The sequence below is a fragment of the Acinonyx jubatus genome, chromosome C2 (assembly GCF_027475565.1).
Source record: "Acinonyx jubatus isolate Ajub_Pintada_27869175 chromosome C2, VMU_Ajub_asm_v1.0, whole genome shotgun sequence".
Taxonomy (NCBI): domain Eukaryota; kingdom Metazoa; phylum Chordata; class Mammalia; order Carnivora; family Felidae; genus Acinonyx; species Acinonyx jubatus.
The window spans coordinates 104,499,240-104,520,937 of NC_069384.1; the positions used below are offsets into that span (position 1 = coordinate 104,499,240).

At 43.6% G+C, this 21,698-nt stretch overlaps 1 protein-coding gene across 1 annotated transcript in view; it reads left to right on the forward strand.

The window, feature by feature from the left end:
• Positions 1-17,521: 17,521 nt before the first annotated feature.
• The window catches only part of RARRES1 (retinoic acid receptor responder 1), a 55,370-nt gene continuing 51,193 nt past the window's right edge, over positions 17,522-21,698 (forward strand). Inside the window, exons 1-2 of the mRNA XM_027061994.2 lie at positions 17,522-17,862; positions 17,930-18,485. Coding sequence (XP_026917795.1) covers positions 17,522-17,862; positions 17,930-18,485 — 897 coding nt within the window. The remainder of the gene's footprint in view (positions 17,863-17,929; positions 18,486-21,698) is intronic.

Consider the following 21,698-nt stretch of genomic DNA (forward strand, 5'->3'; position numbering starts at 1 on the left):
TTTCCTTCTTTATCCTCTGTCATGTGGTTATAAGGTGACTTAAGTATGTCCTGTCTGTTCTGGACATGCTGCTAAATGATCAAGGGAAGAAAAATTCCTGTAATTGCATCAAAGTGGGAAGTAATTATTTTAAACATTATTTTTATACCTTCAAGAACCATTCTGTCAAGGCATCAAGTTACCTTACATTTCAAGGTCAAGGTCAGCATAAAGAGTAGAGTACAACAAGAGAAATTATCTGAACAATGCAAGCCAGCACAGCTACAGTAAATGAGGATTCAAATCTTGCCAAGCTGCAAATTTCAGAATAAAGGATCTGCTCTTTCTTCACAGAATTAGCATGAGGATCAAATAAGAGCCCACTTAAAGTATCTGTCATAGAGCAAATACTCAAAAATGTTGGGGATCATTAGTAGTATTACTTCTGTCTGAACCAGCCAGTTCTATGGATCACATTTTGATGCAAACTGGGGGTTAGTATAAATCAACAATCCTGTTTTTCAAATAATAAAAATAATTATTTCGAAGATAAAATTTATTGATAAAAATGTTGATTAAAGTCACAAGGTGCTGTTTTGAGTTAGAGGAAGAAGATGGGCTGGCAGAGGGTGGGGTGAGTCAGCTCAGAGAGACAGGGTACATGTGATGTACTTCAGTGGAGAGATTCCACCCCCACACAACAGCCTGAGAAAACCAAATGAGTCAAATAGTCACTGAGTTCAGAACTATGACAGGGTAAAGTAAATTAAATGTACACTCTTATTAAGTAGTAAGTCAAATGGTCTAAAGCATTTAAAATGAACTTGTCTTCATCAAGAACCCAAAGGGCTATCTTGTTTTTAGCACACAAAGACTTTACCTCACCCCAATCCTACTTCTTCCAAATATAGCACACTTTAATTACTGTGGTTTCTTCATTCAGAGGGATTATATTCCCAAACTGAGGTCTGCTGAAGTCTTCAATGGCCTCCCATCTGTGGGGATGGCAGATCCAATAAATTGCAATCAGCCCAGTAGGATGTAGTAATGCCATAGTAAAGAAAATTGGACAGTCCCTGTTCCACATATTATAGAAACCTTTAAAAAAAAAAACAGGAGGAAAATTCTCAAACTGCTGGTACACAGCCAATCTGTCTTAGTCAAAGCTTATCTCAGTTTCTGTAGACAGTGGCACAAATTGACAATAAATAATTCCTTTCGGTTCCTAATTCCTCAAGTACAGAATAAGTTAGCTAGGATAGCTCAGTGTGACCTAACTGGTAACTGCAGCCAACTGGATAGAACTTTTTAAAGATAATTTTAAAATATCATATATAATTGAAGTCTTTCTATGAAGCTTAAAAGCAGTGTTGCAAATAGGTGTTAGGTTAAATGCTAAAGTGAAAACCTAAATATATTGTGTTATAAGTATTACACCTACTATATAATTATATGTATTATATAACTGGCACATCTATATCATCCAAGTGTTTATTGAGAGATTAGGCTCTCAGATTTATTAAATAAGTCTTTCTTCCTGCATTCTTTTTTTAAATGTTTATTTATTTATTTTGAGAGAGAGAGCAAGGGAGGGGCAGAGAGAGAGAGAGAGGGAGAGAGAGAATCCCAAGCAGACTCCCCACTGTCAGCACAGAGTCTGACTCAGGGCTTGAGCTCAGGAACTGTGAGTTCATGACCTGAGCCAAAATCAAGAGTCAGAAGCTTAATGGACTGAGCCACTCCAGAGCTCCAGAGGAGCATGAGACTCTTGATCTCACGGTTGTAAGTTCAAGCCCTACATTGGGTGTAGAGATTACTTAAAAATTTTCTTTTAAATCTTAAAAAAGAGAGAGAGAAACAGTTTTCTAAATATTTCATGAATTAAAGGATAAATCGCTTAAAAATGATAAAATATTTAGAAGTGGATGCCCCCAAATTCTATATCCCATATGGAATGAAACTAATGCAAAACTTAGAAGAAATTAGATATATTAGAAAAGAATAAACATTTAAAACTTTAATTTTTTAATGTTTATTTATTGTAGAGAGAGAGAGAGTTAGAGAGAGACAGAGCATGAGTGGGCAGGGGTAGAGAGAGAGGGAGACACAGAATTCAAAACAGGCTCCATGCTCTGAGTTGTCAGCACAGATCCCGATGCAGGGCTTGGCCTCACGAACTATGAGATCATGACCTGAGCCAAGGTCAGACGCTTAACTGAACTACCCCTAAACACTTTAAAATGTAAGCATTCAGTTCAAGAAACTATTGAAATAATAAAATAAAATACAACAGAACTAATAAATATAAGAGCACAAATGAATGAAATTAAAAAACAAAGATAGGGGCGCCTGGGTGGCGCAGTCGGTTAAGCGTCCGACTTCAGCCAGGTCACGATCTCGCGGTCCGGGAGTTCGAGCCCGGCGTCAGGCTCTGGGCTGATGGCTCAGAGCCTGGAGCCTGTTTCCGATTCTGTGTCTCCCTCTCTCTCTGCCCCTCCCCCGTTCATGCTCTGTCTCTCTCTGTCCCAAAAATAAATAAACGTTGAAAAAACAAAGATAACTAAGGGCACCTGGGTGACTCAGCTGGTTAAGCCTCTGACTCTTGATTTCAGCTCAGGTCATGATCTCACAGTTAATTGTGAGATTGAGCCCCGAGTTGGGCTCTGTGCTGGATGTGGAGCCTGCTAAAGACTCTCTCTCTCCCTCTGTCTCTGCTCTCTCTCTCTCTCTCTCTCAAAAAAAAAAAAATTTCAGTTAGAAATTTTAAAAAAAGATAGCTAAATAGGTTTAATAAAATCAAAAGCTGACTCTACAATGTCTTGTAAAATGGATAAACTCACAAAACTGGTCAATTACAATGAGAAAAGGCATAGATCAACATACAATATGGAAAGTAAATATAAATACTGGCATAGGAACCTTTTTAATGTCATGAAAGAATACTATGAACAATATGACAATAATAATTAGATATACTAGATAATTTTCTAGAAAAATATCAAAAATCAAGGAGAATAAAAAACCTGAAAATATCTGTATGTTTAAAAACAAATTGAATCATGGGGTGCCTGGGTAGCACAGTCAGTTAAGTATCTGACTTCAGCTCAGGTCGTGATCTCACAGTTCATGGGTTTAAGCCCCATATTGGCTCTGTGCTAAGAGCTCAGAGCCTGGAGCCTGCTTCAGATTCTGTGTCTCTCTCTCTCTCTGCTCACCACCCCCCTCCCTGCCATGCTTATGCTCTCTCTCTCTCTCTCAAAAATAAATAAACATTCAAAATTTTTTAATAAATCGAAATAAAAATAAGTTGAATCAGTAATTTTAAAAAAAGTCAACCCCTGAAAAAAGCAACAATCCTTCAAATGGTACAGCTACTTTGGATGATAGTTTGGAGGTTTCTTACAAAACTATAAACATAATCTTATCATATGATCCAGCATTCATGCTTCTTGGTATTTACCCAAAGGAGCTGAAAACTTAGCCACACAAAAATGTGTACATAAGTGTTTATAGCAACTTTATTTATTATTACCCAAACTTGGAAGCAATTACCAAAACTTGGTAGGCAAATGAATAAACAAACTGGTGCATCTCGACAATGGAATATTATTCAGTGTTATCAAGCCATCAGCTATATAAAGCCATGAAAAAACATGGAAAAAAGTTAAATGCATATTACTAATGAAAGAAGCCAATCTGAAAAGGCTGCATACTGTACGATTCCAACTATCTGACATTTGGAAAAGGCAAAACTAAGGAGACAGTAAAAATATCAGTGATTACCAGGGGCTAGGGATTGGAAGGGATGAACAGGCAGACCACAGAGGATTTTTAGAGCAATGAAAGTATTCTGTATAATATGATAATGGTGCATACATGTCATCATACATTTATCAAAACCCATAGAGAATGTATGACACCAAGAATGAATCCTAATATAAATTATGGACTTTGGGTGATAATGATGTGTCAGTGTAGGTTTATCACTTTATAATAAACTTACCATTCTTGGTTGTGGGATGTTGATAGTTGGGGAGGCTGGAGCTTTGATGGGAAAGAAAGGGAGTAGAAAGAACTTTCTGTTCTTTCTGCTCAATTTTGCCATGAACCTAACACTGCTGTTTAAAAACAAGGAAAGTCTACTTAGAAGAAAGCAACAATCTTTGATGGTTTCACAATTGTTTTACCAAACATTTGAAGAAAGATAACAAAAATTTTAATAAAATATTAACAAACTTGGGTGTCTGGGTGGCTCAGTCAGTTAAGCATCTGACTCTTGATTTTGGATCAGGTCATGATCTAACGGTACATGAGCTCAAACCCCGTGTTGTAACCTGAGCCGAAATCAAGAGTTGGACGCTTAACTGACTGAGCCACTCAAGTGCCCTTGAAAACCCACTTATGACAGAGGTGGTATTACAATTTAGACTAAAAAAATGTTCTGGGGCAACTGACTGTGGATTTGGGAAGAAGATCACTTTCACACACATATTCAAAATTATGTATGATAAAGACCCACGTGTGGAAAACAACATCTTAATATCTTTAGAAGAAAATAAGAGGTTATTTTTATGACATCGAAGTGGGAAAGAAATTTCCTAAATAAGATATAAAAGCAAAAACCACGAAAGAAAAATTTGATTACATTAAAATGTAAAACATATGTAGAACAAAAGTCAATACACATAAAATGAAAAAAAAAAACAATGCATAGACTGAGAGAAGATATTTTCAAGGCATGTAACTGACTACATCAAGAGCCCCATCCCACCCCCACTTTCTTGCTTCCATAGGGTTTATCAATGAAGAGCCCAATAGACTGGAGGCAGGCAGATGTTATGAAGTCAGAGCATCTATTCTCTCAGTATCCATGGGTGTTCCCATAACTGGCTATGACTTTCAACCAAAGTCCACAGCTCCTGAAGGAGCCCTCTCCACATAGCCTCACTGTCCCCAGGTTCCTTCTGTGTCCTATCAGCCTAGGGGTACAATGGCACCCATATTAGGAGTTTGGTTTCCCTAAGACCTGCCCACACCTTTTTTACACTTGCTCCTAACTGCTCAATTTGTTTGCCATCTGCTCTCTTCTGGGACACTGACTGTTGTACGTGGTACAAATTCTGCTTTTAACCTATTAGGCATGTTACTTAACCTGTCTGACCCCAATTACTTCATCTATAAATGGTGCCACCATGGGAATTAATTTAAATGATCTACATAAGTTCCTCAGTGCAGTATTCAGCATGATGACCAGTCAGTAAATTGTTACTATTATTATTGTGGTGGTGGTGGCTATATTGTTGTTTCTAATATTTCTTCATTGCTACTCAGTGATCTAAATGTCACCTAACCATAGCTGGGCAAAAACACCAAAGCTGAACCTAAACAGGATAGCTAAAACATAATTTGCTGTCAGGCTTAAAGAACTTCTCAGGGTTTTCCTAAGCTCACTGTCATACTAATCAATGTGAAACCTTCTTCATCATGTGGAATTACATAATGTTGTTGTCTTCTGTCTACCTATGATGAATGGGCCAGTCCAGTTCATCTCCCGCAACAAAAGAAGCCTTCATTATTTGCAAGATGAGGCCGCACCAATCATTCACATTCCACAGACACCTGCAGGTATGTCAGCCACAGCAGTCAATGATGCTCTTACACATGCAGGTCTCCATAAATAGCAGCCAACACAAACCAGGGGTGGAAGCTGGCCAGCACCCACCCCTACACCTGTGTGCAACTCTCCCAGTTGTAGACCTCGTGGGTCAGTTCTGCCAGTCAGTCACCATGATGTGGGTCCTTACATACCTAATGACATTCATGATCAGGAAGATTGTCTCCATTTCAATTCAATTTTATATACATATTTGAAAAATACTACACGTTACAACATGAAATAAATGCTTTAATTGGTATGACATACTGAACTATTTAAGGAAAATTATGCAATGTGGTAAAACAACATAGTAAACACCTGTGTCATGGAAGGGGGTGGCAAATTTTAAACTGTATGTATTTATAAATCACATATATCTGTCTCATTTTATTTTTAGGGGATATTTATTCTCCTCCCGTTACAGTTGCATAGTGTCTAAGATCTGTTAGAGTGTTAGACCATAGAATTTGTGAGGAATGGGGAAGGGGACCATTCTAGGGTGATAGACATGATCTGTATTCTGATCAGAATGCTGGCTACATGGATCTATACATTTTTCAAAACTCATAGAACTGCACACTTACTATCTGGGCATTTCCCTATAGGTATTAACTCAATTTTAATTGCGTTTACAGGAACATGTAGAGGAATAAAAAAGTTAAAACACAAATTCTAAAAGGTTACACTGGAAGGTATATCCCATTGTACCAGTCTCTTTATGATGGAATACAATCTTGAAACACTAAGAAAATCAATCTCATCCCCCCAGAAGTTTGGTAAATAATGGAAGGTAAGAGGAGGTGAGTCAGAGACCTCAGAGTAGCAGTAGGAGTCAACTGAAGATTAGGCCTCTGCTGGGAGTGTACCGCCTACATAATTACAGGGTCAACGCCTCAATTATCTGTGCTCATTCAGAGTGGGGTTGACCCAATGACACCCTAGGCTTTCTGGAAAAGGCTTTGGCCCCTAAGGGATCCCAATTTTTTTATGAGCATGTGCGCAAAAGCCTCTAGGGTTACCCCGGAGGGCCCAAACACAATTAGATCTATTCCGACATGGCTGAATGGGAAAACTATAAGTTATTGACTGACAGACCCTCAAGGTTCTTAAACATTTTAATCAACAATTTGGATGCATTTACCAAATGTTCAGAAGCCACACACAGGGGTGAGACCACCGGTAAGAGGGGCCAGAGGCTCATAATTCACATCCCCTAAACAGGAACAATGACGGGGCCCAAGCCAATAACTTAAACTAGAATAAATTAAAAACAAACTACCATCAGGTGCAAAAGCCAATTGCCAAATCCAGGGTGGGAGTGGGGACACCTGACTTGGCAGAAAAGAAGCCCAATGGTTTTCACTGATCACATATGCAGTTGTGCATCAATGGTGTAGTACAGTTGGTTAAAAATTGAACACATTGACAGACAGGTCTGCTAAACTCAACATTGATGCTCTCCTTTTGTCACAGGTGCTACATCTTAAGAGTGACATTGACAAAGTGGAGTGTCTGCCAGAGAGGGGGATCAGGTGGAAGTAGATACCTGCTCTACCAGAAACATTTTAGGAAATTCATTATTTAAGCTGAAAAAGAGTAAAGAGGTACAGGTTAGGTGACCGACCATCTTGGTTTACCTGGGACTGAGGGGAGTTTCCAGACACAGAACTTCCAGTTTTAAAACCTGTGCGGTCTCTCTCCCTGGCTTGCAGGTGGTCACCTTCTCACCGTGTCCTCACATGGTGGAGAGAAGGAGCATGCTCTGGTCTGTCTTCTGCTAATAAGGACACTATCCCTTCATGGAGAATAGTGTTGCCCTCATAACCTCATCTAAACCCGATTATCTCTCAAAGGTTCCACCTCCAAATATCGTAACAGTGGGGGCTAGGGCTTCAACATATGAATTTGGAGGGAGAGGAACACTAACATTCAGTCCATAACAGAGAGATACCAAGCTATGGGTGCCAGAGCCATGAACCTCAATACCCACCTCCAGACACCAAAGGCAGGAGCCTAGGAACCAGAGTTAGTGGGGTCAAGAGTCATGATGAAGGGTGGAGTGGTCAGACAGACTCAGGCCAGAATCCCACCTTCACCACTTCCTGGATGTGTGATTTGGGCTTATTATTAAATTAAATACCCTCTGAGCCTTAGGTCTGTCATGTGTAAAATGACCAATCTAAGACATGGCATTGTACCCGACCTAGAGTAAGTCCTCAGGAAAAGGTGGTTAACAATTGTCATCACCATCGTCGTCAGTATCAGGGAGCATGCTCACATACATCCCAATGACTTCTCTTCTTTCCCGGACTTCATGCTCCTTGAGGCAGGCAGAGCCCTCACAAGTACTAAAAACCTGACGGAAAGAGGCCCTGTCCGGTCAGGGGTTAGTTTTCTCACATAAGAGAGTCTGGAGTCCTGCAGCCGCTTGGGGATACCACTAGAGAGGCAAAGTCCTTCTCTCTCCTGCTCCACCTCCCTCGATGCATAGCTTCTGTGGTGGCAGAGTGGCTGCTGTATCTCCAAGCCTACCATCTGCATTCCAGGAAGGAAAAAAGAAAGGGGTGAAGGGCAAAGGTCCATAACAACACCCCAGCTAAGCCAAACCTCTTTCTTTAAAAAAATTTTTTTGATGTTTATTCACTTTTGAGACAGAGAGAGAGAGAGAGAGAGAGAGCACAAGTGGGGGAGGAGTAGAGAGAGAGGGAGACACAGAATCCAAAGCAAGCTCCAGGCTCTGAGCTGTCAACACAGAGCCCAATGTGGAGCTTGAACCCACAGACCCGGAGATCATGACCTGAGCCGAAGTCGGACACTTAACCTACTGCACCACCCAGGTGCCCCTAAGCCAAACCCCTTTTAAAAGCCATCCTGGAAGCATTGTGTGGAAACCCCTTGGATGTCATTGGACAGGATCAGGTCACACAGCTACCCCAGCTGCAAGGGCCCTGGCGCAGTATTCAATGGACACATTGCAATCCTGAACAATACTGGGGTTTAGCTAGTAAGGAAGAAAAGGAGAATGGATATTGGGTAGGCAGAGAGCAGTGTCCCCCCCAGCTACCTCTTCTGCACTATACATTCGTCATCTCCCCACCTCACTTCTCAGGGAATGAAAAAAACTACTAGTCCTAATGGCACAGCCTGAGGATGCAGCCCTAAACAGGAGGGCACACAGACATCAAGGAGAGGTCCTTGATGCACTCACCTCAAGATGCACTCACCTTGAGGGTGAGTGCAGGCTGTAGTGCTGTGTCTTAGCAAGGAGCTCTGTGACTCCCAAAGCAGAGGTGGTCACAGTTAACATTGAGCCCAGGAGATTTTCCTTTAAGAAAAGCAGCACAGTTGGACATGGAAAAAGGATTGGGTAAGTCTTTTTTTTCCTCAAGACTTTGGTGGAATTGGCATAACTATTAAAAAGAATGTTCTTTAACACAGGACCCTGTGTTCTAAAAACAAAAACAAAATGATTGAAGAGTGGGCTAAGAGGAAGCAGCCTTGTGCAGAGTGGGTAATATATGGCTTGTGTCGCAATGAAGAAATACAAAACAGCTAGTCTTGGTTAGACAATTGACAGTTCTGACTGTCTTGCTCAGCCCATGTCAGCCCATGCCTGGACGGTGCCAAGGAGTGTACCTACACTAACCAGGTTGCCTCCAGGCATCCCCCACACAGGCACTCAGAGATGAGATGTATACGAAGGTAGTTCTCCATCATGTCAACTGCAACTTCCTGAACCAGTGGTGTTTGAAGTCTGATCCCTGGGGTAGTACCAGCAGCATCAGCATCCCCTGGGAACTGGTCAGAAGTGCAAAGCCTCAGGCCCATCCTGGACCTACTGGGATTCTGATGCATATACAGGTTTGAGAACCACTAGCCTAAGTCATTGTCCAATAGCAGGGATGTATTCAACAAGAGCAATCGTTCTATGGCTTTCTAATACATTTCACAAGAGACCCATTAAAGCCAATAAAAAGAAGGGGCACCTGGGTGGCTCAGTCGGTTAAGCATCTGGCTTCAGCTCAGGTCATGATTTCACAGTTTGTGGGTTCCAGCCCTGCTGACAGCTCAGAGCCTGGAGCCTGTTTCAGGTTCTATGACTCCCTCTCTCTCTCTGCCCCTCCCCTGCTCATGCTTTGTCTCTTTCTCTCTCAAAAATAAATAAACATTAAAAAAAAATGTTTTAAGCCAGTAAAAAGTTAAATCAGGACTCTGAACTATGTAATAAATTCAGAGAGTTTAGGGTAGGAGATGAATCAGGGAAACCCTCCACAGACCTGTAATTAAATTTGTAGTTCTTAATGTTATTTTTTTTATTATTCTAATCACAACATGTCTTTTTATCTGTCTTGAAAGTTATAGCAAAAAATGATTTATTTACAAAAACTGATCTCATTAGAGTTTTGGCCCCAAGTATAGGGGTAAAATGCACTGAAAAGTTTTGCATATTCCCGTCATTGTTATAGCCTTACTTAGTGAGACAGGCCCCAGTTTTAATATCATATCTATTATGGGCTGAATTGTGTTCCCACCAAATTCATGTTGAAGTCCTAACCCCGAGTACTTCTGACTATATTTGGAGATAGGACCTTTAAATAGGTAATTCAGGTAAAATGAAGTCATTAGGGCAGGCCTTAATCCACTATGACTGGTGTCCCTATAAAAAGAGGAGATTAAGACAGACACACACAGTGGGAAGACCACGTGAAGAGACAGCAAAAGTGGCTATCTGCAAACCAAGGAGAGAGGCCTCACATGAAACCAACTCTGCCAGGACCTTAATTTCAGACTTCTAGCCCAAGAGTTGTGAGAAAATTAATTTCTGCTGTTCAGTCCACCCAGTCTGTGGTACTTTGTTATGGCAGCCCTAGCAGACTAAGATGACATACAAAAAGACTTATGAGTAAGTAGGGCCTTGCCTAATAATTACTGTTGTGGCAGACCTTTGTGCTGTTCCAAATATTTCCAGCTTGCCACTTCCTGGGAAACATAATGATACTGTACCTTCCCACCCCCTGAAGAACTTAGGCATGGCCACATGACATGCTTTGGCCAATAAAATGTGACAGGAATTTTAAGAGCCTGAGCATGATTCCCCCTGCTCCTTTTCCCCTCCACCACAGCAAGGAGCAATGCTCCCAAAGAGGCTATTCCTTCACCTGCTCCCTGGAACAAGTGATACAGGCCAGCCCCCAGCCAACCTGTGATGGAGTGGTAGTGAGAGCAACACAATACACCTTTGCTGTTTTAAGTCCTGAGACTGACGCATTGTTCACTATTGCAGCATACCCTAGCCCATCCTGGCTGCCACATTGCTTTACTCATAATCTAAAACATGAGCCATCTCATTTATCAAATTTCAAACATTTGATTGTCTCATTTAATTCAGAAAATAGGCATAAAAATTAAACTATCAGTCTTTTTTTGTTTGGATTTTTTAAAACCCCAAAAAAGCTGAAAAATAAATAAAATGTAAAGTAAATAAAAAGGAACTACTGAAGTATAAAATAATAATAAAATAAAATAGGTAATAAGTCCATGTATGATACCTGCATGCTGGGGAGAGAGCACAGGGCTTCTTGTAGAGGGTGGGAAGATGGCACTGAGATTAGTCCAAAGGAAGGACAATCCAGCAAGCCTCTCTGCAATGGGGAGGCACAGCTAAAGGAGAGTATAATCACAGTGTTCCATACTGGTTCTTCCTTCTGATTATCATCTAATTTACCCCCAAACCAGCATCTTATACAGAAGAGGCTGAGGCCAGTTAGGGTGGCTGAGCTGGGCTAGAAGTCTTTCCTCCTGCCTCTCAGACCAGAACCCTCTGCACTCTTCTGTACTTTAAGTCCTTTAAGAATCAAAAGGTAGAGGGGTGCCTGGGTGGCTCTGTTGGTGGAGCATCCCTTGATTTCAGCTCAGGTCATGATCTCCTGGTTCATGAGATAAAGCCCCACATCGGGCTCTGCACTGACAGCATGGAGCCTGTTTGGGATTCTCTCTCTCTCTCTCTCTCTCTCTCTCTCTCTCTCTCTGCCCCTCCCCTGCTCATGCTCTCTCTCTCTCTCTCTCAAAATAATAGCCCATAGTCCATAATAGTGTCTGCTTATCCTAAAGTCTGATCATTTCTGTTATTTACCAGTGAAAACCATTTTTGAACTAGTTATTTATTTCCCCAAAAATAATGTTCATATAATCTAACTCACTTTGTGCACTGTGGATTCTTTTATTTGTAATTTTTAAAAATTTTCTTTTAATGTTTATTTATTTTGAGAGAGAGAGAGAGAGAGAGAGAGAAAGCTTGTGAGGGAGAGACTGTGGGAGAGCGGGGGAGGGGCATAGAGAGAGAACCCTGAGCAGGCTCCACACTGCCAGCACAGAGCCCTACTCAGGGCTCAACTCACAAATATGAGATCATGACCTGAGCAGAAATCAAGAGTTGGACACTTCACTGACTGAGTCACCCAGGAACCCCTGTGTACTGTGCATTCTTCTCAGCCTAGGCATGTGGAAACTTCTGGGGGAACCTCTAAGAACAAAATGCCTCTTTCTGGGCTTCAGGGTCTTCTGCCTTTTTCCTTTACCTCAGGTAGCCACTGGCACCATCCCAGTCAGCGTCACTGCTGTCCTGAGCTTGGGCTTCCCTACAATTCATTCAGGCCACCCCTTCTGCCTGGAACAGTCCCCCAACTTGATGTTCTAACAACTTGCTGACTCTTCTAAACCCACCACAAATGCAACTTTTCTGGAAGAACTTCCCAACTTGAAGCTACCCCTACTGCGTCATTACATTGCAAGGAACTTGCCTGACGTCTACTTATATATAAGTTGTCTAGGCGATTGTGTCATCTATTTATCAGTCAGGTGATTTACTGTATCAGTATTCTGTTCTTACTATTAGACACATGCCCTGTCATGTACTCTGTGGAAAGAATGGTGAGAAGGGAAAAAAATACAATGTGGGTTTTCTAACACATTTTCCTGTTATCTAGGCTGCCATATGTGGGCAGATGCAGTCCTCTGCGGTATGCGGAATTGATGTTGGCCCTGATAACATACTCTAAGTTTAGTGGTGAGCACTAGCATCATAAACAGAGTTTCAAAAATCAATCACTCCAGAGAGTTCATGGTATACAAATATGAACAATTACTAGGGATTTTTCTTTGAAAAACATAAAATCCTAAGTAGTACCACCAGGGGAAAAAAAAAACTTTAAAATTCTTTATTTCACTCTGTAATGAATATAGCATCTTCTCAAGAAAGAATAAACTTTACAATTTCAAGCTTTACTTAAATATCTTTTGCTTGGAAAATTAAAACAGTCCCAACTTGTCATTTATTTTACATCACAGTTTATAAATCAAGTAGAATGTTAATTCATTCTTGGAATGGCAAATATCCTGTCCTAAGTGATTGATGGAAGGACAAAATGCCAAGCAAAATTCATTAGAAAATGTATAATTGATGGGGTGCCTGGGTGGCTCAGTCGGTTAAGCGGCTGACTTCAGCTCAGGTCATGATCTCGCGTTCCGTGAGTTCGAGCCCCGCGTTGGGCTCTGTGCTGACAGCTCAAAGCCTGGAACCTGTTTCAGATTCTGTGTCTCCCTCTCTCTGACCCTCCACTGTTCATGCTCTGTCTCTCTCTGTCTCAAAAATAAATAAACGTTAAAAAAAATTTTTTTTAAAGAAAATGTATAATTGATCTATAAAGATGTTGCATTCCTAACTAGCATTACATGCAAAAATGAGGACTTATTTGGAAAATTGCAAAATCCAATACCTTGGGTACTGACCACGTTCGTGTCATTACATTTTTAAAAACATCTGTTGGCAATTTTGTGTCAAAATGGGCTTGTCAAATCTTTTCAAAAGAAGAAATTTTTCTCAAAGCCACACCATCTAAATTACTTTCAGTTTTAACTGTGAACACATGGTGGATTTTAAAAGAATTGTTTCATACTCACGGTAAGTGGAACAGAGAACGTCCTAACAGTTCTATTAATCTGCTCAAATGCTGCAGTGATGCTGAATCAAGAGTGGTCAGGCAAATAGGTTGTCCCCACTCACTATGTACCTTAGCTAAAAACCAGTGTTGCAATCACCAAATAATTTGAATATAGGAAGCTTGATGCTTTTTATTTTCCTTAGATGCCACCAGTTTCTGGCCATCCCAAATGCTCCTCATACAACATCCTAAGGCCCAAGCTGTTGAGTTCCTCCTGGGGGCCTGAAGTCTAGCCAGGCTCACTGAGATATAAGAGAAATGCCCACACATCACAACCAAGAAAAGCCAGAATAAAAGGAAGCTTTCACTAGCGGTAACAGAGACAACCCACTACTCCCCTCAAAAAAATGATCTTTGAATTTCACACTGAAGATTGAGTGCCTCCTTCAGTATTCTTCTCTCAAAACAAAATAATCCCAACTCCTCTGACCACAAAGTCATATTTTCCCATCCTTCTTTAGGCTTTTTGTTTTGTTTATGTAATCCAAACCCCTCCACCTTGAGTCTCTGGTTGTGGAATGTACAAAATAGTGCTTGGAGAAACAATGGGCCACACCTGAGTGTGGACCCCTTTCCTGACCCTTACTGATAATGAGACCTTGGGCAAATCATGTAACCTCTCTCTGGCTTCCGGTTTAGTCCTCTAAACTGTGGAGATTAAAGGAGGTAATTCTGTTACAGAAAGCATGTAGCATCATATCTGAAACACAACTCCCCAAAATATTATTTTCCCTCTTTCCCCAAATCAACCCTGTAGTGAAGTCAGTTGTCTATAACTGTGCTGTCTAGTATGGTAATCAGCCACAAGTGGCTATATATATTTAAATCAATTAAAATTACATAAAATTAAAAATTCATTCTTCAGTTGCACTAACCACATTTCAAACACGTGGTAACTACACGTAACTAATGGCTCCCATATTAGACAATGCAAATAGAGAAACCTTTTCACTCTAAAGTTATTTTGGATGGTGCTGGTTACCTTACCCACTTGGATTTGGAGGCTTCCAAACATATCAATTTCAGTCTCTAACTAAACTATGTCATGTGAAATCTTTCCTTGGTGACAGTAATAAATGCAACTACTCTATTTTATATCACATCTCTTTTATTTTTTTATTTTTTAAAGTTTATTTATTTATTTTGAGAGAGAGAGCAAGCAAGGGAGGGACAAATAGAGAGGGAGGGAGAGAATCCCAAGCAGGTTCCACACCTGTCAGTGCAGAGCCCAGTGCAGGGCTTGAACTCACAAACTGTGAGATCAGGACCTGAGCTGAAATCAAGAGTCAGACACTCAACCAACTAAGCCACACAGGCACCACCTTTTTATTTTTTTTATTTTATTTTTTCTCCAGCTAAGACAGCAGAAGAGTGGATTTATTGTACATGGGTCACATTCAACCACAAATGAAAACAGAATTAGTCCCAAAGGTCACAGGTCCAAAGCAAAGGATCAAAAGGGACTGTTTTGGTATGAGCAAGGCAAGTCTCTCCAAGGTGGTGGTTGCAATTAGATGGCAATGGATGTTCTAGATCCACCGAATCAAGTTCTAGAAAGTAGGCGTGTAGTCCAACAATTGGTACCAGTGTCCCTGGCATCTGGCTTTCCTTATTTCTGCTCCTGTGGCTCCATGGGTGTACAAGCTAGCGGTTTACTCAGAATTCTACCTCATCTTTCTTCTTTTACACTTCAGCCTGCGCATTTACTTCTTCCTCCACTTGGCTCTCATGGTGCAGAGGTTTCCAAGAAGATGGCACTAAGGCTGAGAAAGCGCCAGAGGCCCCTCACATCTTTTATAGAAAGAACCTTATCTCCAGTTCTGCATCTCAAAGAATTCATTCTTACTAGTTCAAGCTAGAAAGGCTCTCTCTTTAATCTCAGATTCAGAAACCTATCACAGCCATCCCAACCCAGACCTGCATTCTAGAGCCCTTGGCACTGCGGGTGCCCTCTGCCTGGCTACTGAGGATCTGGTGGGGTGTAGGTGTGATGCTTCAAGCCCTGGGTCTTGTTCCCATCTCTGGAAACTTGCTGCAGCCGGTGTGAGGTGTGAGCATCAGGTAGCTTATGGGCCCGTGCTGAGGACAATGAATTTCTCCCTGAGTCCTAGGTATCTTCAAGGGAGAGATCAGAAAGCCAAATGTTGTATGCAAACAGCTCACTGTCGAGCAGGGCTTCTTTTCTTTCCTTGACCAGCAAAGTGCTTTCCTCCAGGGGTTTTAGGACAATTATTACATTACAGGCCTGGGGACATAGCATGGGAAATGTAAAGATCTATAGGGCTTAACTGAAACAAAAACTAACGTCACCTTAGAGCATGCAAGATGCAGACCCAGGGAACCAGGTGACCCACACTTTCTTCACAAGTGTCCCTGGTTCCAAGGCTCAGAGAAAAGGATCATCTCAGTCACACCTGAGCTTTGGTTAAACAGCTTTCAGTAGTCAAGGATTGATTATCCATATACTCCTCCCAATCCCACCTCCCTTCACTTTCACCTGCTGAAGAGAACAGAAAAGGGATATAGAATCACATTTTCTGGCTTGCTAATAGCTCTAATAATAGGTTAAGAAGGCTAAAGAGTACAATCACGCACATAGCCATTACTGTGTGCCTAGCACCGTTGGAAGCGCTTTATGTATGTACAGATATTAGCAGATGCAAATCATTAGGAGGCACCGCAAAAGTGCAGAGCAGTTGAGTCATGCCTCAGCTCATACCAGTGAAGCTGGGGGTCTGGCTCCAAGCCCAAGCTCCCCACTGTTGCACTACCAGCAAGAGATGATGGCAAAGAACCAAAGACTTGCAGTTAGAATAAACCCCTCCCACCCCCAGCTCCCTCTTGCAGAGGCAACCACTGTTAGTAGTTTCCAATTGTCCTAGACATTCTGCTCAAATGTCCAGAAAGGAGTTGTGGTGTTACATTCTGTGGCCTCACTCATGTATGAATAGGAAATGTTTTCATCATTTTCCTAATAATTGATATCATCTGTGCTTTCTAATCATTGATTTCATCTGTGTGGGGATGCTTGCAACTGGTGATATCAGGGATGAGGGACCGGGAGAAAACTAAGTTGTCAATAAAGAGTACTTAGGCCTTTACAAAACAGTCCATCCATCCCAGTGCTTCAGGATGGGACTTTTCGCCATGGTCCAGGTTCAAGTCTCTAGTGGATTCCTTCTCCTCCTGCAGGGTCTTTTCCCCCCTCCCACTCCTCCTGATCTGCTCTTCTTAGAGAAGAGCCTGAGAGACTGGAGCTGACGGTTTTCCAGCCTGGGAGCTGTCACTCCTTAAGGACCAGCCTGGCCTTAACCCCCTTAACCTTCACCAGCTGGCTCAGCCCAAAGTTGGTGGGATCTGCCAATAGGGTCTTCTCAAGGTAGGGAGTAGCTGAGGTAGTCCCAGACTGTCCTCCAGTGCTGGCACAAGCAGACCCCTTACACACACACACACACACACACACACACACACACACGGCAGCCTTATAACTTTGGTTCCTGCTAGTAGTATCCACCTTAGCAGAAAAATTAGGAATTCTTCAACTGTTACAACAAAATCATGCTCAAGTTGGCTTAAACAATAAATTTGGTTTATTGGTTCTTAAAACTCTAAAGTCTAGAGCTAGGGCAGGCTTCAGGTGGGTCTTGAGTCAGCAGGACTTCATTTCACCTTGAAATCATCTCCAAGGACTTGATTTCTTTCCATGCCTCATTCCTGCCTCCCCCTCCCCCCCCCCCAGTTGTCTTCACCCTGATGCCTACTTTCCTGAGGGTGGCAAGATGGCACCAGCACCTTCTGGGGCTACAGGCTTCCTCTCAAAGGCGCAGCAAGGGGAGGGCTTGCTCTCTAGAGGAGCAGCTTCCCTCCAAGACCTCACCAACAATTCATGACTCACCCAAATAGGGGCCTGAGTCTTCACCTGAACCACCCCCACCCCCGCAATGACCAGGGGGTGAAGGTCCTGCTGACCACTTACAGCCTCCTCTCCAGCCCCAGCTTTCTGAAGACCTGTCCCAGTTCCAATGTCACTGTGCCACAGGGACCCCCATCAATGCTGGCTGCGTCTCTCCCACTTCTCTCCACGGCCCCCAATTTCACTGTGTGCGAAACCGAAGTTCCAAGCCTTGGAGAACTGAAGCAGGTTCTAAAACCCGAAGGGTTTCGAAATCGCAGCAACTGCAGAGGAGAGAAGCCGGCCCACGGACTGGGCTGGGGGCGCGGCGCAGGGTGGCGGCGGGCAAGTCGTGCTCCCTCGGGGAAGGAGTCTCCATTTGCCCCCCTCGTCCCCTGCCAGCGCAGCCGGAGCTGGACATCTCCGGCCCCGCGCCGCGGAGGCGCCGCCGCGTCCCGGCATCGAGCCGGAAAGCTGGGGCCCGGGCGGAGTGGGGCGGGGCGGAGGGGCCCAGGGGCTGGAAGCAGCGCCGAGAGGGCGCGGCCGGGCACGGACCCGGGCTCCGGGCAGCGGGCCGCCCCGAGGGCGGAGGGGAGTGGCCCGCCGCGGCCTTATTTCCTCGAGCGCCGGCGCAGCTCACTTGGAGCCTGTCCGTCGAACGCCGCGCTCTCCCGCGTCCATGCCGCCCCGCCTGCAACCGCCGCTCGCCTCTGGGACCGGGCGCCCGCGCGCCGCGGTTCTGCCGCTCGCGCTGCTGCTGTCGCTCGCCCTGCAAGGAGTGGCGGCGGCACCCGCGGGGGCCGGGGAGCCCGAGGACTCCCTTCGGCGCCGGGACCCGGAGCTCCCGCGCGGACTCCTGGAGCAGGCGGCGCGCGTGGCGCTGCACTTCGTCAACTTCCGCGCGGGCTCGCCCAGCACCCTGCGCGTGCTGGCCGACGTGCTGGAGGGCCGCGCCAGGGTGAGTGCTGGCGCCACGCGGCGGCGCACCGTGGGGGCAGTGACACTTGTGTGCGCGCCTGCCCGCCCAGCGGCGGATCCGAGAGTGGGTCTGTGAGGAGTACGGCGTTGGGGGAGATCGGCGGCCGCGAAGCGTTCAGGCCGTGGAGCGGTCCGTGGTTGTGCGCAGTTCGCAGAAAGCTGGGTGGCCCTTTCGGCATTTATGAGACCATAGATTTTTTTTTACAGGGCAGCTCCCATTCCTGGGAAAGAGGTGCATGGGGAAACTGAAGAACAGGCCCCAAAGGCAAGGCTGGATCTTGTCTGGGAGTACCCAGAGGTGGTTGTGAAGGGGGTGGTCGCTGCGCGGCCCACCATGGCCCCAACAGAAGTCCTGGGCGGGATTTCCAAAAACTATGCCAGTTCCCCTGCGGACCGTGGACGGAGTGCCTTTTAATTGCAGACGACCCTGCAAGGGCTTCAGGGTAATGTGGTTGGAATTTACGCGTTGGCCTGGGCAGAAACCTTGGTAATACTGGCGTCTGCTTTAAGGGGAGTGAGTGGACCAGAGCTGTTTTCCCTGTGAATGCAATGAATGAGAATTTGGCAGCTCGTTATTTGGTTGCTAATTTCCAGGCTCTGGCTGTAGGAACCATGAGATCATGACCTGAGCTGAAACCAAGAGCATGACCCTTAATGACTAAACCGACTGAGCCACTCGGGAGTTCCTATAAATTAGTTCTAAAGAGTGGCAGTAGGATTTTTGTTCTAGATTGCTCTAGACTTGGTGTCAGATACAGAGGTGGAGAGGACATTTTGGAAACTCAGCCTTGGTTCGTCAAAGACTTAATCTTGTACCTGAGGTTGTTAAATTTATTGACCGCTGAAATAAAATTTTTCCTAGAAAAAGGCAACCTACTCTCCTCACCTGTTTTGACAATCCTTACTGGCTCAGGGAGAAAGTTGTTCAGTTTTACTAGTCCAACAGAGAAGTGCAGAAACAGAGCTTGAGAACTTTCTATCCAAGTAGCCACCTCCCAGAGCCCAAAAAGAGTGTCCCTGAAGATTTGCTCCCTGGTTTTCATTGAGGAGGGTTCCTTACAGAAAACCAAGCTCGGTTTTCAAATTCAGGAATTATTTTCTTCCTTCCAAAACCATAAAAGCTAAATAATAACACTTTGCTTTTTTATGCATTTAGTCATCCCCTTGAAAGAAAGATTAAATACTTGGCATCTTTCACAAAATAATCAAACTAAGCTCTCAAAACACAAGTGAGTTAAGTAAAAATTCCTCTTCTCTTCCACAAAGAACTCAGTGTTTTTCATCAGTAATAGTATAACGTTCCTGAATTTTAAGGAGATTCTCCTTTTGACGAAAACAAACAAACAAAAAACCGGTGGGGGAGTAAATCAACACATTAGAGGCAGATATGCATGAGATGGGGGAGGAAGAGTTAATACGTAGGGGAATCCAGGGCATTGACCCTAAGAAAGGATAACTTCCTATTGTCATTTGGTTTACCTTTACATTTCTTCTGAAAATGGTTATACATGTTTTAAAAAAATTTTTTTTAATCTTTATTTTTGAGAGAGAGAAAGAGTGCAAGTCGGGGGGGGGGGGAACAGAGAGAGAGGGAGACACAGAATCAACCCAAAGGAGGCTCCAGGCTCTGAGTTGTCAGCACAGAGCCTAATGCAGGGCTCGAACTCACGAACCACCAGTTCATGACCTGAGCCTATATGATGCTTAACCGACTGAGCCACCCAGGAGCCCCACAAGTGTTTTTAGATCAAGGAGCCAGGAAAGCGAGCTCAGTGACTTTCAGGGCCAAGAATTTCCAGAGGCTAAAGTGTTTTCAGTTTTTCCCAGCAATTTGGTGAAATTTTCCCTCCATTCCTCTGCCACCTCGAAACATCACCACTAAGTGAAGACAGACCCCCCCCCCCCCCTTCAAGGGTGATCAAGGCAGCCAGGGGCAAAGTGTGTCTTAAATTTGTGGCAGTGGCCTGCCAGAATCCTGCGGGGTAGCAGAAGCAGAGCAGGGGGTGGCTTGAGTATGTGTGCTGTTTCTACTAGGGAGCTGCCATGGGCTGCCTTTCCAGAATGTGGGTGACCAATTGGTGTGGTGTTGTAGGGAACCCATATTCTAGCCCCTGTTTTACCTCCAGTGAGCCACACAATCTAGAGAAGAAAGATCATGTTTTCTCTGGTTATACCCTCATTTGGAGTGGAAATAATCCATGTTCTGCCGCCCATGCTAGGCAATTTTTAAGAGTTCTTTCTATAAGATGATACAAGTACCAGTGGTAAAGTATAAAAATGTGAGTTACCATTATACTGTCTGAGGGTGATCCATTTATCTATGAGTTATTTGTTGAGCACTTACTATGTGCCAGACACTGGGCTACACATTATGGCCCCAATTCAGATTGGGCTGGGATCATCGGGGAAACCCTCTTTGAGATTCACTCAGTTTTGAAGGAGTGTCTCAGCTACGTGAATGAGGAGCACAGACACCAACCACCTGCATGGAACTTTCAGCATAGTGGCTTAAGGAATTTCTGCTTTAATTACAAGAACAGTCATAGTATGGACAAGAAGTAAAAAAATAGTAAATCCTCAAAACGGGTCTGCATTCTTGATTCAATCAGTGCATTTCCAGAGTGAGTGCTCACTTGCTACACAATGTCCCTCATCCATGACTGAGCCCAGGGTGAGCAGGTGGCTGGGTATGTGTGAGAAGTGTAGCCAGTAGGGAGCCCTCTCCACCCATGAGGTCCCTGCACCCCTTTGTAAGATGAGAAGCAGGGACCAAGTCAGGAGTTTTCAAAATAATGGCCCCCATATTGGGTTAAGAAATCAGTTTAGTAGGTTGTAGATGTTTTAACAAAATTGTTTAGAATACAAACTACTGGAGTGTGTTGCAAAAGTAAGAGTAAATAGTATCTAAGATGTGTTTCAAATATACATGTATGAACTAGGTGATTATGGAGAATGAAATTCTTGATCTTGGTTTCAGCTAAGAAGATTTTGAAAGCCAGTAAACCAAATGATTTTTAAGATCTCTTCTCGCCTGGAAATTTCCTGGATTCTAAGTGATTTCTTAGTTCTGCAAAAATCCCTCATTTTAGAAACACTGTTGCCCTCTCGTGGTGAAATGCAGTGATAGCTGTGGTAGGAAATGTAGCCAAGTTTTGAAAAGAAATCAATGCTAGCTGCTGAAAGAGGCATTCTG